At 43.8% G+C, this 16,153-nt stretch overlaps 1 protein-coding gene across 1 annotated transcript in view; it reads right to left on the reverse strand.

Annotated features, from left to right (window-relative positions):
* Window positions 1–595: 595 nt before the first annotated feature.
* LOC104495125 (CMP-N-acetylneuraminate-beta-1,4-galactoside alpha-2,3-sialyltransferase-like) overlaps window positions 596–16,153 on the reverse strand; it is a gene marked incomplete at both ends in the record, with an annotated part of 33,473 nt that continues 17,915 nt past the window's right edge. The window contains one exon of the mRNA XM_010138055.1: window positions 596–742. Within this exon, the coding sequence (XP_010136357.1) occupies window positions 596–742 (147 nt within the window). The remainder of the gene's footprint in view (window positions 743–16,153) is intronic.

Genomic DNA, 16,153 nt, shown 5'->3' on the forward strand with positions numbered 1-16,153 from the left:
TGCACTGGGGTGACAGATACCAGAATGACCACGGAGGTATTCTGCTAAAAACTATGACCTAAAAGTGAGGTTTACATTGCTTTCTTCTGTAAGCTTTTACGTCTAAAACATGTCACTATAAGATCAGAATTTTTTATCAAAGGCCTCATAAAAAACCCCATTACCCTAAGCCTGGGATACAGGATGAGACGCGCATTATTAGCGATTTTAGGCTGCAGTCTCCATGAGGGCAGTAAATTGCAAAACAGTAGTGTGACTTCTAGGGAGACCAGTGCCACTTCCAGACGTGCTGAGAGAGCAGGGCTCCTCCTTCCTTTTGGGAAGGTGCTCTTGCCACCCACACTGACAAATGCCCTCCTGGCAGTCTGCAGGTGACAGGAAATCACCCAGCTGGTGCTGACAGCCTCATTGCCTCATACTAGAAAGAAAGGGTCTTGCCTTGACCTTAAGGAGGCTGAGCACTGCCACTATAACAGCACCTTCCCTTCATTGTCCAACAGTGGAGGCCAAGGAAAAGAAAGAACACTGTAAGCCAGCTTTGCTGCTTGGTCTCTCATCTTTCCCCCTGCTTTTGCTTGTTCTGCTGTATACCTACCCCTCTGCCCATCAGGCCGTTGTTGAAAGGCAGCCCGATGAAGCTGAAAGCTGCCTCCTGGATGAAGTAAGGATTCAGGATTCGTATCTCATGAGGTTCTCTTGGGACACGGGTTGCCACTGACTTCCAAAAGCCATCAGAGGCACTCTGGTAACAAAAAGGAAAATAGAAAAGGAAAGATAAAACAACAAACATAACTATAAACAAGATATAAGAGATCACTATTATTCTTCAGAAAACAGAATTACAATGCACTAGTGGCAGCAGTTCCTGCTGTCCTTGCCATAAGGCACTAGTATAAGGCTGTAGTGGGAGGCTGCATTCTGGAGGGGTCACAGCTTCATGTGCAGATGCCCTTGAGCTAGTCCAGATGAGAAGTGTGAGGAAGGCAGAGAGGTCTGGGTTTCAGCATGACCAACCACCTCCCTGGTGCCATCTTTTCAATCTTATTGACACTTCAGTTCGATTGGTTAATGGCTCAAGCATTCTAGCACATGCTGTGATCACTCCCACTTGCCTCCAAGGAGATGTACCCTTAGATAGCAAATGCTTTTAAGAACATTCTAGAGACCATAAGCTTATAAAGGTGCCATCTTGTCTTGTAAAGTCTCATGCATGCTCATAGTACAAGGGAAAAAACAACTATGTATGTCCTTTATGTTTACCCAATGGATTATTTTTTAATTCACTCTGCAAACATGGAAGAACACTGCCCTTGAATACAGCTGCCTGCTAGAGAGCCCTGCCTAGAGAGGGGCTCATGCCCCTCTGCTGGGTTACTTGATATCATTGCGGCTGCTGCTCCAGATGTTAGCAGGCATAGCACGTACTGCCCTCGAAACAACTGGAGGCTTCATTTTCACAGGACTTACAGAACAAATACATTCTAATGTTTCACTTCTGTTCGGGTTAAAAATTCAGAGCAAGGCACAGGGAGGATGGCAGGAATTTTAATCTGCTATCCAGCAGATTTGGCTGGGTAATCTGATTGAATACCTCCTCCTCACAGCATTGAACCATCTTCCTTGTGATGTCCATGACAAGCACCAGAGGCAGACATTACATAACTCTACATAAAAAGCACGTGCTTTGGAAGTCATTATTTACAGCAGGTTTGGGCTGCTCGCAGCTTAGCAGTGACTTTGCAGTTGCTTTCAAGGCACTACTGAAAATACTGACGATCCCCTGCAAAATCCTGAGGAGCCTCCCCCACCCAGTAGTGAGTACCCCTGTAATTATCGATGGTAATTCTGCCATAGCCGATGCCTGCTGCGTTTCACACACTACTTAGATCGCGCTTGGCTCCTGTGAACTCTCACACCACGTGGTGCTAAACACCTCACAGAGGTTTCCTTATAAAAAATCCCATGGCTATCTTTAGCTGCTGAATTTCAGATCCTGAAGACTGAAACTTTGGTGGATGGTTCTTGCTGTGCAGAAGGCATTAACAGCAAACTTGATGAGGACGCACAGTTACCCAAACCAACAGTCTAAGATTGGCAAACGCCATTGCCATCCTGTTTTGATCCTACACGCCTCCTCAAAGCTGCCCAAACATAATACACCTTTGCTGACCAGAGCAAGGATGCTCTAAATTCACATTTCGACAATGTTAACATGCTCTCAGGACGCTAAATCGGGAAAAAACCAAAACCTAATTAACAGCCATGTTCTTTCGTCCTAGTTGAATTAGAACAACTGGTGCCAGAGCAGTTTAACACTTATAATACAACATTTTCATGCTCTGCGTGATCTCATTTAAAAAAAAAAATCAACTTTATAAATGTTAATAAAGTTCAACATCGTTTGACCATGGGATTTGAGGGATTTGGTATGTCAGCTGAATTTTACCTCCTTGTGAAAATTCATTAAAAATTGGACAAATATTAAACCTGTGGAATTTCCTAAAGGCATGTGTAAAGCAGGGGCCTTTCAGTTCCAGAGAAGGAGGGGAAAAAAATTAAATTAAAAAAAAAAAAAAAAATCACAGATTCCACTTGCATTAAGCACGCTCCAGGTCTCACAAAAATGAAGACGATAAAAAATAATCTTGAACAGCTACTCATTCAGTGAAACCACCTTATCATGTGTTTATGCAGGCACACCCTGGAAAAACAGTGTGTGTCCTTGAAACTAAAATAAATTTATAAGTTCAATTATGATTTCAAGTACAACTCTAAATACAGCATTGCCTAAATTTTGCGAACAATTCAGACCAAAGGTCTGCAAGCTATTTAAAGTGGACAAAAGCTGCCTTTTGTTTGGACCCGCAGTCCATAGGAGATTCTACATGAGTTCTGGGATTTAAGTAGGTTTTATTTACATGGCTTTTACATTACACACAGAACGTTAAAGAGAAAAGAAAAAGAAAAAAAGATTACAGACATTTGAGACTTTTATTCTTTGCTGTTGCTTCAGCTGTTCAGAACAAGATAACTACTCCTATCACAGTTGTCCCTTTTCCCAGCACTTTGTGAGCCACTGGGACCATACCTGGGCTGCTCTCAGCAAAATAAACGTGGACCCTGTCCCAAGCTGGGAATACAACCTGTCGGCTTTGGTCCCTTCTGCGTGGATGTTTCTTCCCTCATTCATCCAGACCATTTCCCTAAACATTCTCCTCAGCTATCACACTGCTCTGGTTTCTCCCTTCTGTCTCAACCCTCTGTGCTCTGCTCAATGCTCTGTGTTCTTCCCTGTAACTTTTCTGGGCAGTTCACCTGAGGTTATTACTGAGGGACACCTGGGATAATCTTTCATTTCAGTGTGTTTTCCCTCTGTAGTTTCTGAAACAATTGTGGGGAGAAACGTGGAGTCTCACCAGAGAGCTGTCATACTTCCACCTACAGAGTAGGCAAAGCCCCATATAGGGCTAAAGAACTAAAAACTGTTTTTCTGGCTTATAATTACTGAAATTCTCAGCCTTCTGGTTTGGCTTTACAAACCCTGTAGTTTTGAGCTACATCCCAAGCCTTGTGGTTTTGTTCTGAGTCGTCACTGGCAAGCTACAAAATGCAGCATCACCACAACCGCAAGCCCTGGGATGTGGCTCCCCGACACAAACCGCTTGGGAGTCAGCATCAGGAGCGCAGCCCCTTCCAAGGCTCTGAGCTACCGCTGATGCTCGGCCGTTGCTATGCCTGGTGCGGAAGTTCAGTCTAATTGGACACAGCTGTTCAGCGAGGCTTCCAAAGCAGTAACTTCCCCTCAGGGAACTCTGTCCCGTTTTAGGCTGGGAGGAGACAGACAGACACCTGAGGAGCAGCAGGCACTGGGAGCGAAGACATGCTTTTCCTGCCAGATTTGAAAGCTCACACTTGGAGTTTGATGTTGGGGGCATTCCCTGTTCTCTGCTACAGTGACTAAGCCTGCAGTGCTTAAGTGGAGGGTGGGTGGCTCTGAAGATGCAGTATTTCCCTTCCAGACTATCACAGAATTATAGAATAGTTTGGATTGGAAGGAGCCTTTAAAGGTCATCTAGTCCAACCTCCCTGCAGTGAGCAGGGACATCTTCAACTAGATCAGATTGCCAGAGCCCTGTCCAACCTGACCTGGAATGTTTCCAAGGACGGGGCTTCTACCACCTCACTGGGCAATCTGCTCCAGTGTTTCATCACCATCATTGTAAAGAAAAAAAGTCTTCCTTATTCCAAGTCTAAATCTCCTCTCTTTTAGCTTAAAACCATCACCTCTTATCCTGTTGCAAGAAACCCTACTTACAAAGACTGTCCTCACCTTTCTTATAGGGTCCCTTTCAGTACTGGAAGGCTGCAATAAGATCTCCCTGGAGCCTTCTCTTCTCCAGGCTAAACAACCTCAACATTCATCCTTTTTGGAAGACGTCTAAGTCTGATGGGGAGGGGAGGTTGCAAAAGTAGCTAGGCACAACACAAAACTGAATGAAGTCTAGGTTTGCAACACTCTGCTGCAAAGCAACATGAAAGATGAAAAGACTGGAGAGACAACCTGTGGTAAACGGAGATTACACCTCTTTCAAACTCTGTTAACACCAGAAATGCAGAGGAAGAGCATGAGAGAAATAAAAAGCCAGGGGATGACATAGCAATCACAAGACTTCGCCATGCCTGGGAGCTCATAGTTCACTGGAATCTCTGGCCTCACATAGGCTGGAATGTGATTTATTCTACACCCGTCATCCACAAGCACTCACTGTCACACAAACACAGGGTACAGCAGGAGTGCTGCAATCCATTTGCAGAGGCTTTTGAAAGCTTTCTGCTCAGGCATAACTGGATTAGACGTAAAAGGTGTGCTTCTGCTAGAAAATAACCATCTTATCAGCCAATGCTGCATTTCTCAGTGCTCAAGTAGACACAGAGGCCTAGAAAATGCTCTTCTACGAGTGGTGATATAAATGAAGTCGTATCATTTGCACTGATCATCAAAGCAGCAAGGAATTTTTTGCCACAAGTATAGAGGTGCTGAGTGCCTGCAGTCTGGGTTGGCGGTCAACAGCCAGACCCACTAGCCCACGCTTCAAATATATTTACCCAACCTTCTCGAAGTGATGGAGAACATCTCACTACCCTCTGTACAAGGCTCTGATGGCCAGCACCTGGTCTGAAATGTCTCAATCTTCGGTTTCTAGAGTCTAGAAATGCTCTAGAGGCAAATGTGTTTTGTTCCACTCTTATCAGCCCCACTAAAAAACCGTCACTCTGCCTGAAGCAGGAACGCTGCAGATGGTACTCAGGCCTTTCCCTCACCTTCTCTTCATCCCACTGCCAAAAGAGATGTAGCTCTTGGATGATCCAACAACATGATGCTTCTAATATTTTATAACTTTTTGTTTCTTCTCTCCAAATACCCTCCCACTGACCAAGTCTAAAATCAAAGGGTTGTAATTTCCCAGACCACTCCCTTGTCTGTATTCCCCATCTCTCGACAGCCTCACAGCAACCAAGAGAACTCCTGACAAGCTGTAAACCCCCCAAATTTAGCTTTTACAAACATTTCTCAGTGTGAAACCCAAACACATTTTCTACCCAGTGTTTTCAGTTGCAAAGAGCAGCAAAGAATGATGGAGACAAAAGCACCTCTTAATACATGGTACAACTAGAGCTTTTTTTTTTAAAGCAAAAGTCTAACTACGCTCCTTCATTGGTACATTTGAACTAGTAATACTTCACTACGTTGGCTAAAGACTCGTTTCTTTAGGCTTGATAACCAGGCTGAAAACCACAGAGAAAGGAAGTTGAATTCCAAGTAGTGGTTGTGGATTTTAAACTTCATGGTAAGACATACAGACTAGACGATACCCTGGCTACACCTGAAACTGGAAGCTGCCCTGTCCACCGATACCAGCTGAGAAAGCAGCAACCTCAATGGTGACAAAAGCCATCTGGGACATGAGACTAGCGCTGAGGCATTACACACGAGGTCAGTTTGTTCAACCAGAACTACGTGCTCTTTCCCGTGGCTGTCAGGAGGAAGTCTCTGCCCTGTTTACCTGCAAGCACATGTTACGAATAAGCAGAAAAGCACATAGAGATAGGCCTGCTGAATTTCAAACTTGCTTTGACCTATGTAACTTCCAGGGCTACAGCTATCCTGCAGACAGACATGGGCCTCCTGTGTTGCTGGTCTACACCATCATCTTCAGATTCACAGGACAGCACAAGGCCCAGACCAGCTCTAAAGAGTCAGGAGAGCAGATTTATTTTTATGCTATGTTGTAAATGCAAAGGAATTCCTTTTTCTTAATGTATTTCTATGGTTTTATCCATATAACTAAGAGCAAAATACAGTTCACAGTTGTAAGATAACAAAATGTCATTGAAAAAGAGATTGTCCTGTGAAGAAAATAAACCTTGGAACACGTCAAAGAAGCTTCAGAAAAACCCTGAAGATTGTTCTGATGAGTATTGTGTTTCAAAAGTTAAAGTATAAACGATAGCTCACACATGGTGTGTCAGAAGACGTGTTTGCACCATGCACAAACAGGGTGATGGATGGACTGTACTACAGACTCTTTTGTTCAAAATATAAGCTGGATTTCGAGCCAAAATTTGAAGAAATATTCCTGTTTTGAAAAAACTTAGGAAAGACGGAAGTTTTTAGTAAATGGAAAGGATTTAGGTAATTTATATTTTTGTTATTTTTTTTGACTGTGAACAATAATAATCCTTCAATGAAAAATACATAAAGTAGAACAGTTTCAGAAAAATCCCAAAGAAGGACAGGCCCTATAATATCACCATTATTTACAGGGTATTTTATTCCCATAGGGGATCAGTCCCTTTATTTCACTATTATTTTTATGACATAGTTCATGAAATATCATACTCACATAACATCTATTAAAAGAACACCATGGCTTAAAGGCCAAATCCACGTGTTAGTAAGTGCTGAAGTAGGACAACAGCCCTGCAATTTCAGAGCTTCAGCTCAGGATTTCCGTTGTGAACAGTGACTTTCTAATTTTCCCACAAGATTTTTCTTATATTGCCACATATCTAAGTGTTTTACAAACAGTACTTTCACATGTAGAGCATCTCTGCAATATTTGGTGTGTATTACACCATTTTACAGGGCAGAAAAGAGACAACCAAATGCCCACAGTTTCCATTGCCTCCTGATGCTCAACTTCAGACACCTCAAGCTGAATTTTCAGAGCGTTAGGTTCACAGCACAACTCCTCTGACTTTGCTGCTGCTGAACAGCCAGCTTTCCTGCATATCCACCCCACAAGATGTAAGTGTGTTTGGGAAATTCTGATCTAACTTGCCCAGCATCACAGCGGTCAAAGTCTAAACCACCACCTCAAGAGGAATCCTCCAGTGTCTGTAATCAGGAGGCCACTCTTCCTCTACTCTTTTCCTCTCTCATCTACAACACATTCTACAACTACTCCTATCAAGGCTGAATGTCTCGCGTTACAGAAATTAGTCTAAATCTCAGTCTTCTCTCTCCACTAGATAGACAGCTGCGTTCTGAAAGAGTCAGGATGTAATTATGTAATTAAAGTTAACATCTGCACAGGAGAACTGAATTAATATTGAAAATGCTGTTATTTCTTTGCTTTTCCTAAATTCCGGCAGCTTGTTTTTTACAACCATAAAACTCTTCAAAAAGTCTTAAAGGGTAACTTGATATGTTAAAAAAAAAAAATCGACTCAAGAAAACCTCCACCAAATGGAGCAATTAAACCCAGGGCACAGTCCTCTACAAACAACTACAAGCTCCAGTAAGCTATTGTATTCTACAACAGCCGTTAGAGAACAAAAAATGCACCCTTTTATAGGGCTCCTGAACTACTTACACCTACAAAACTGCAAGAGTTTGAGGAGTTCCCTGCTGGTTGTAAACCCTTCCCTTCTCCACTGTCCCCAGAAGCCATCATCTTTCAACCTCCAATACTCCTGCTCTTGCCATGCACCACAGCAGACTAAGGCTCCTTCATGTCGCCCAGGTGGCTGGCAGTAGGAGAAGGGGTTCCTGAGAGTCCTGGAGAGATTCCCTGCTCCCACATCCATTGTCTATCATCCCATCTCTTGGTGGAGAAGCAATTGAACAGAAAATCCTATTTGGTTCTTACATCCCTGGAGACACTGCATCCCAACTAAGCGTATAGCGACGGCACCTGACCAGTGCAGGCAGGGCAGGGGAGCCCTGGTAGGACAGACGGTGCCCAGCGTCTAACAGCCACCATGGAATGTCAGACCAAGCCATAGGATTTCACAGAACAGCAGAAGCCACAGCAGGCTGCTGTGGTAACACAGCCTCACTGATTCCCAGCCTCTGCCCTGAAGAATTAGAAAATCTCAGCAAAATAGGGTGGGAGACATTTTTTATTGTTATTTTTTTAAACAGTAATAAAACCATGCATTTTCAGTAGCTTCATCATGAGAAACACATAAGTTATTTTGGCTGAACTTTCCAGCTGTGCCAAACATGTGGCATGGAAAACATCAGTTCAAAGATGACTGTGTAATGAAATGATAGAGCATTTTCCCCATAGCTTATAACAGAAAACATAAGGTGATCCCGACTGTAAGCACAACTACCTGCTCCTCTTATAACAGTATGCCTGCTTAAAAAAAAAAAGTTGAAAAGCCGCCTTTTCAGGCTTTGGTGACAAAGCATGAGGGCATCCCAGGACACCCATAAGCAAAGTCTTTTTTAGGGAGCTGAACTGGTTCGTGAGTTTGAATATAAACAACAACTCGTTAAACAACACATATTTAGAGTAAACTCTTGGCACATTACAATCCCCCTCAAAAAAAAAAAAACTAAAGGATCACAACAGGAAGAATTATGGCCTAGAAACCCTCATTGCTTTCCGAAGTTATCTTAAAGTCAGTCTCCAGGGAAATTTTTACATTGTTTTTACAGCAAGAGTACACAGAAAATCCATCTTCTCCTATTTTGGCATCTTTGCTGAAACAAGAAGCCAAATAATTTGTATGTCACTGCATGTTCGTATAGAATATATACAAATTATTCAGCACCCTTTAGGAGGAGAAAGCAGAAAGGTCAAAACAACAAGAGGGTGGGAGGATGCCGGGAAGCTTCTACCCCACTTTACATTAGTAATAGGTGATTTACAAAACAAGAGTTCTAAAATAACATACATTAATATTCTTAAAAGATGAGAATTTAAATAAACCATAATCCAAACAGAAATTTAACAGTGTTTTCCAAACAGTCAAAGTGCTGATTGCCCGGGTCAGGGCTCCCTATTTTCTGTACTGGTCCATTGTGGGCAAAGTTCATTTCACTGGCCACAGCCAGAACACAACTCATGCACCAGCTGAGAAACAAACTTTCAGGCAGACCTACCAAAAGCCCCGTGCACCCAACAGCTTGGCCATTTTCTTTCAATTTTATGTCTTTGCTTAAAAAAAAGAAATAATATACTAATGCTTTTACAAACCTGGTCTTAACTAGGAAGAGAAGAAACACCCTCAGACACATCTCATAAATTTGCAACTCTAAGAATACAAACACTACACAAAAACCCCTGAGGTCTTCCTAGAATCTCTCTTGCTTCCTGTCTTCACATGGCTTGGTTTATTTTCAGTTCTGTGGTCAGGACAGGAGTTTGCATTCAGTAACTGTGAGTGCTGAGGTAGGAGAGAAGCTGAGTCTAGAGGGGAAGGAGGTCAGGGATTCACACCCTGCACACACAGGAGCAGTCTCCTCTCTTGCAGAAAGAAGCTGCCGCTCATCTTGGGAAGAATCAGAAGCACCACCCACAGCTGGAGCACAGAGGGAGAGATAAATTTAAGGAAGATAAAAGCACGTGGGGAGTTTAGTTACCTCAGTGTTTATTATAGCAAACTGGAGATATAGGTCAACCCCCTGTCTTGGAGCCCTCGGTGCTTCGAGGCAGAGAAAACGTTACAAATTGCCCAGACAGCAATAACTATGCAAGTAATCCACGGAGCCCGCCAAGGAACACATGTGTTTCAGGCATAAATCATCCAATCTATTCCTTTCTGAATTAACATCTGTCATCATGACACCATTCAAAATGACTGAAGACTAGATGGTATTAACAACCACACATCTTGGATAAATATTTACCACTCAGACTTCTTTTTTCCAGTTTAAAATAAAAAATGCAGATAACAAAATTCCTGGAGCTGTGAGAGTCTCTTTTCAGCCACTGATGGAAAGCTGTGTGATTTTATTTACAAAATCAAATTAGTGTTTTCCTCCTCCTCTGTGAGTCTTCACACTGCAGAACGTGCACTCACAGCATCCAGTGGTGTTGCAACGCTTTCCAAAGGGCTCTTCTGGAAAATTTTGTTGTGCTGGAGACTGCTCATCTCAGAGACGCCACAAAGCCGTCTCCCTTGGAATACAGAAACAGATCTAGCTAATTGTGCCTCAGGAAGAGAAAATTTTGCTGTGACCCTTGCAGACAACTGGATGAAGCAAGTAATTTACTTTAACGAAAAGCTGTCAAGGCTATTACTGCTCCTCATAGTCATGGGTCATGGAGAGTGATGATGGGGGTTCCCAGCGTCACAGAACAGGATGGCGATAAGGCAACACGAGACTGCAGCCTGTCCCGGGTACCCCCAGGTAACAGAATTTTCCCAGATACCGGATTAAGTCTCTATTTCAGGAAAAGGTGTCAGCAGTCAGTCCTCGCCTCTGCAAGTATGTAATTTGAGTAATATAAGCACAGATTTCTAGGAAATTACATCTGCCCAGGCTGATTTTATCTGGCTTCAGCATCTAGCCACCACATTCTGCCATTTCTTATCAGCATGCTTGAAGGGCCAATAGGGATCCTGCTGACATCCTCCTGGAGGTCCTACATAGCAGGGAGAAGCGCTCCCTTCATGTGAAACTTCTCCTTCCAGTCCTTCACTCTCACACTGCTCGAGCAGAGCTTTACCAAGATATCCAGTCTTGACTTTAAGACTTCAAGAGCAAACTCATTGAGCCTTTAGGGCAGATGTAGAAAAAATAATTATACTGATATAAATGCGCTGCCTTTTTTGGTTGTTTGCCTACCTTCAGATACACTTCCTCCTACTAAATTAAAAAGTCTTCTGAGAAAAAAATGTTCCCTCTGGGTAAATAGAGAGAGTCTACAAGTAAATCTCCCCAAAATCTCATGCATAAGCTAAATAAATTGAACTCAAATCTCTTAGACTAAGGGAGGCTTTGCAGGCTTCGAATGATCCTTGTAGTTCTTTACTGAAGTGTTAACACAGAACATCTTTATTCTACTAACACTTGCATGAATAGCTGATACTCTCTGGGCGACGTCTCAATTTCACTGTTGACGATGTTCTCTGACTTTTCCCATGCACCTGGTTCACAAAGCACTGCTCCAGTGCACGGGAACATCTGCTGCACACGTGGGCAATGCAATATCCTCAGCAGGCATGGGCTGCACTGGTGGTAAAACCACATAAGTCTGGCTGGAAGAGACATCCACATGTCTGCATGTGAGGCCAGGTGGAGATGATGCTGTGTGAGCTCAGCACTTATCTGTTCATTTGGTCTGCCAGGTGTCCAGTTGTGTATGTATGGGCCAGTGAACATGCATGTCTTGGCCAGCATGCAACCACCAGGCAGTAGAGAGGGATAAAGAGGGAGGATAGAGCACACCGGATATTTATGGGGTGAGGGAAATCTGTGAGTATTGTGGTGCAAAAGGGAAGTATGAGGGAGCAGCACATAAATCCACAGGCAATCAGGCAATTTTGTTAGCTCTGTTGTTAATGGAATTGCGTATTCCATTAAGATCAGCATGGGATTTGGCATTAATTTCTTTACATTGCCTCAGATATTCCAAGCCTATCTTTGAACAGTGCAGCTATCGAGTATAACCTGAGTTTACTTGCACTGTGACCTTGAAATGCACCTACCAGACTTTGCATAACATTGATGTCCGAATATTGCCAGAGCCTGTCAAAGATGGTGAGTGCATCATGAGCACCCTCCAGACGCTTTTCCAAGACAGCTGCGCTAGCTCTTCAGTTGGCCCTCGCTGACAATGGCTTTTCAAAATGATAGAATCATTTGGTTTGGAAAACACCTTTAAGATCATGAAGTCCAACTGTCAGCCCAGCACTGCCATGTCCACCCCTAAACCATGTCATTAAGCACCTCATCGATATGTCTTTAAAATACTTCCAGAGATAGGGACTTCACCACTTGCCTGGGCCAGGACTTTACAACTCTTTCAGTGAAGCAATTTTTCCTAATGTCCAATCTAAACCTCCTCTGGCACAACTTGAGGCCGTTTTCTCTTGTCCAATCATTTGTTCCTTGAGAGAAGAGGCCAGCATCCACTTCACTACAAGCTCCTTTCAGGTTGTTGTAGAGAGCAAAAAGGTCTCCTCCGAGTCTCCTTTTCTCCAGGCTAAACAATCCCAGTTCCCTCAGCCACTCCTCATAAGACTTCTGCTCTAGACCCTTAACCAGCTTCACTGTCCTCTGGACATGCTCCAGCACCTCTGTGTCCTCCTTGTAGTGAGGGGCCCAAAACCTGACACAGTTTTTAGGGTGCAGCCTCACCAGTGCCAAGTACAGGTGGACAATCACTTCCCATTCTGCTGGTCACACTATTGCTAATACAAGCCAGGGTGCTGTTGACCTTCTTGGTCACCTGGGCACACTGCTGGCTCATATTCCGCTGGCTGTTGACCAACACCCCCAGGTCCGTTTCCGCTGTGCAGCTTTCCAGCCACTCTTCCCCAGGCCTGTAATGTTGCAGGGGGTTGATGTCGCTCAAGTGCAGGAGCTGGCACTCGGCCTTGTTGAGCCTCATATAGCTGCCCTTAGCCCATCGATCCATCCTGTCCAGATACCATCCTAGAGATGTGGAAAAATGGCAACTCTTTAAATTATCGATCTTTTTTGACTTTGTTGAATCATGGCAGAAGGAAGAAATGATCAAATATCCAGGAAACCAACTGTCAGCTGGATGGTAGGAGACATCAGAAGAGATGAGAAGACAGCAGGAACAAATTGTCTCAGGATAAAGCAGGATGGTGAGGCAATCCCAGGAAGGATGTCCTCTGAGGGCAATGATTCAGACTCTTCAAGGAGTAAATTTTGCTTGGGTGTCTTCATTTAAGAATTATGTGAATGAAAATCTGACTGGAGTTCCGGTTTTCATGTCATGGCCTGGATTACTGAGCCAGAAATGAAGACAATGCTGTCTTGGAGGATGTGGAATAAAGGTTCTTTAAGGACTACCAAAGCCTAGCATAAGTACATGCTTCTCATCTTTTAATAGGAAGATTGACATTAGAAAATAGCAAGCAAAGGAAGGGACAAAAAAAAAAAAAACAAAACCCAACAAAACCCATGCATGGTGTGGGAATGACCGGAAAGGCAGGCACAGCAAGAATTTTTATTTGAATTTTAAGGAGAAACTGTCTAAAATTGGGGTAATCCACGGCATTAGTCCTACAAATACAGATACTTTGCAAACTTTTGATATCTGGAATTTTTTTATCTAGGAAACAGTGTATTTACGGCTAGTGTTTATTTTGTTCATATGCCCCAGAAGATCAGATGAATGTGGCTACTGCCTTGCGGATACTGATAACTATCCAATCCAGGTGGACAAGTTTTATTGTCCAATGTGCATCCATCTGATAATATTAAATGCTATGAAGGCATCCGAACAGCCTGTCACCAGCTGATGCTTGACAGTGTATTTACAGACACACTAAGTATGCCTGGGTGGGAACAGCTCTCAGCTATGTAGCGACCTGCCTAATCTTATTATGCCGTTGCATGCAGGTATGTATGAAGGGCATGCTCCAGCCTGCACTTTCCATACCAAGAACCTTCCTTTGGGAATTCAGCCAGGAAGTCTCCCCCAAGGCCCATGTTGCAAACGGGGTCGTTTGCTGAGGTTCCTGTATGATCCTTACCACAGTGCTACCTGAAAGCTTGTTAAAAGCAATACAATTCAGAACTAAGGTCTTCTCTCCCTTCTGGTCAGCAGAGACAGGACTTCATATAGCACACCTATATAATTTCCAGCCTCTCTTCTAACCATGACTGGAAAAAAAACTGGCTCTCCTTCTCTCATAGGGCACTGGTGTTCATACTATGTCTTCTGGAAATGGCTCTGATCTCCTAGGGCAGTCACAGAGAAGGACTTATTTTTTCATATGCAGTCTCCCTTGGTTCTCTTGGGCCATTCCTACCAATGCATTGCATTGAGGGAACAGGTCCTGACCATGGAAGCACAGCCCCTTGGGGGTAGTACGGGCTAGCCTTCTGCACAGCCAGAGATCAAAGGCTAAAAAAAAGTCAACTTTGTCCCAAGAACCATCCCAGAAAGACAAACTAACTCCCAGCTCCTCTGTCAAAGGAATATGAATTATCCTCCACAGACTCTCACACAGACATGTCTCTCCACAGACATTTACCCAGACTCTCCCACCTCATCTTCTCAGAGTCTTGGTAGGAGCTAGAAGAGTCTGCCTCATGTTTTCACTTTATTACAGAACATTTGCTCTGCCTCAGCATTTAGTAACAGTTCAGTTGTCTTGGCCGAAGCACTGAACCATCCTGATGATGTGACAAGATATTCTCTATCAGTTCCTCTTAAAATCCTCCCATGCTCTGTGAGTGGAAATAGCCTTTTGCACCGTGTGTTAGGACCACAGGACAATCACCACCAAAAAGGCTTTCTCGACTCTTCCGCAGTGCAAACCTCATCATGTCCTTTATGCACGCTGGCTGCCTTACTCACCAGCCATGCCTTCCTATGTTATACCTTTGAAGAGATTAGTTATAAATGGCTATTTAGGTGAAAACTCAAATTAGTGATGTAATGGGACAACCTTTAAGATGACTTCCCAATTCAAAAGCTTCTCTTCGTTTATGATGGAGCCCATTTCTGCTCCCTTCTACCTGAGTCCAAGGAGAGCAGGAGGACACAAGGCAATGCCTACCCAGGCATATCTCTAAGCCCACAGGATAGAGCACTGTCTCAACACAGGGTCAGGCATCACAGACCTGTAAGCAAGCTTTGCATTCATAACACATTAAGACAACTAGCAATAGATTTACAGCTCCACCAAAACCAGATGAAGAGATTTTCTGACAGTTCTCTAAAAACTGAAAAGACCAACCGCATACAAAATATTTTAAAGCAACAAGCTCCTGGAGGGAGGAAAAGGGAAAAAAAAATATTTGCAATCCAGAAGCAGCCTCTGAAGTGAAACTGCCACTGGCACTAGCCACTCCATTCGTCACCAAAGGCCAGTGAAAGTAACACTCTCTCTCCGTAGCTCAGACACAGAGAAACCACTCGAGTGCTGGGCTCAAGTTCCCAACAAGCTGGAAATACATGCGTGTGGATGAAGCTTTACCTGGGGTTGGACAACAGGAACAGATTCACAGCCTCAAGTCAACAGGAGGAGCACAGTGGCTCCTCAGTTTTGTTTTTTTTTTTTTATTTTTCCAGGGATGCAAACCAGCCCACAGGCAAGGCTATTTCAGAATCTGAGGAATCTGCAGTGTACTACAAAGCGATGACGTTCACAGTCTGCCCTAGCAAACACATAGCATGACAAGACCATTAACTAATGGAAGAAGAGAAGCTCTAAACAAAATCTCAGCAGGCAGTGAGGGCTCCGGCAGCAGTCCAGCCTTGGCGCTAGTGCAGTAACGCAGGCTGATCAAGGCAGGAAGGTATCATAACATACATTTTAGCAGGACTACAAGTAACCTGTTGACTTAAAGCAGAAACCTAGTTCCCAAACAAAAGGTTAAAAAAAAAAAAAACAACCAACCCTCACCTGCTGCTACATCCAGGAGATGTCCACAAGCAGCAGTCACATGCTGTGGCAAAGGAGAAGGGATTACGTGCCCACTGCCGGAGTCGCAACATCTGCTAGAAGACAACTGCTTTTCAGACAGCATCACTGCCACATGTGAGTCATCAGAGGCATGTCCCTGCAAGGGACACACAACCGAACTTGGCCTCACTCGCAGGCAGGTGCTCACTCACTCCTCTGACTTTCACTATCAAAGACAGCTTCAAGGTGCCACGGGCACTTACTGCAGAAGTGACTCCTCCTGGCAAAGACTGCAGAGATT

This window comes from Buceros rhinoceros, unplaced genomic scaffold, assembly GCF_000710305.1.
Source record: "Buceros rhinoceros silvestris isolate BGI_N320 unplaced genomic scaffold, ASM71030v1 scaffold16676, whole genome shotgun sequence".
Classification (NCBI taxonomy): domain Eukaryota; kingdom Metazoa; phylum Chordata; class Aves; order Bucerotiformes; family Bucerotidae; genus Buceros; species Buceros rhinoceros.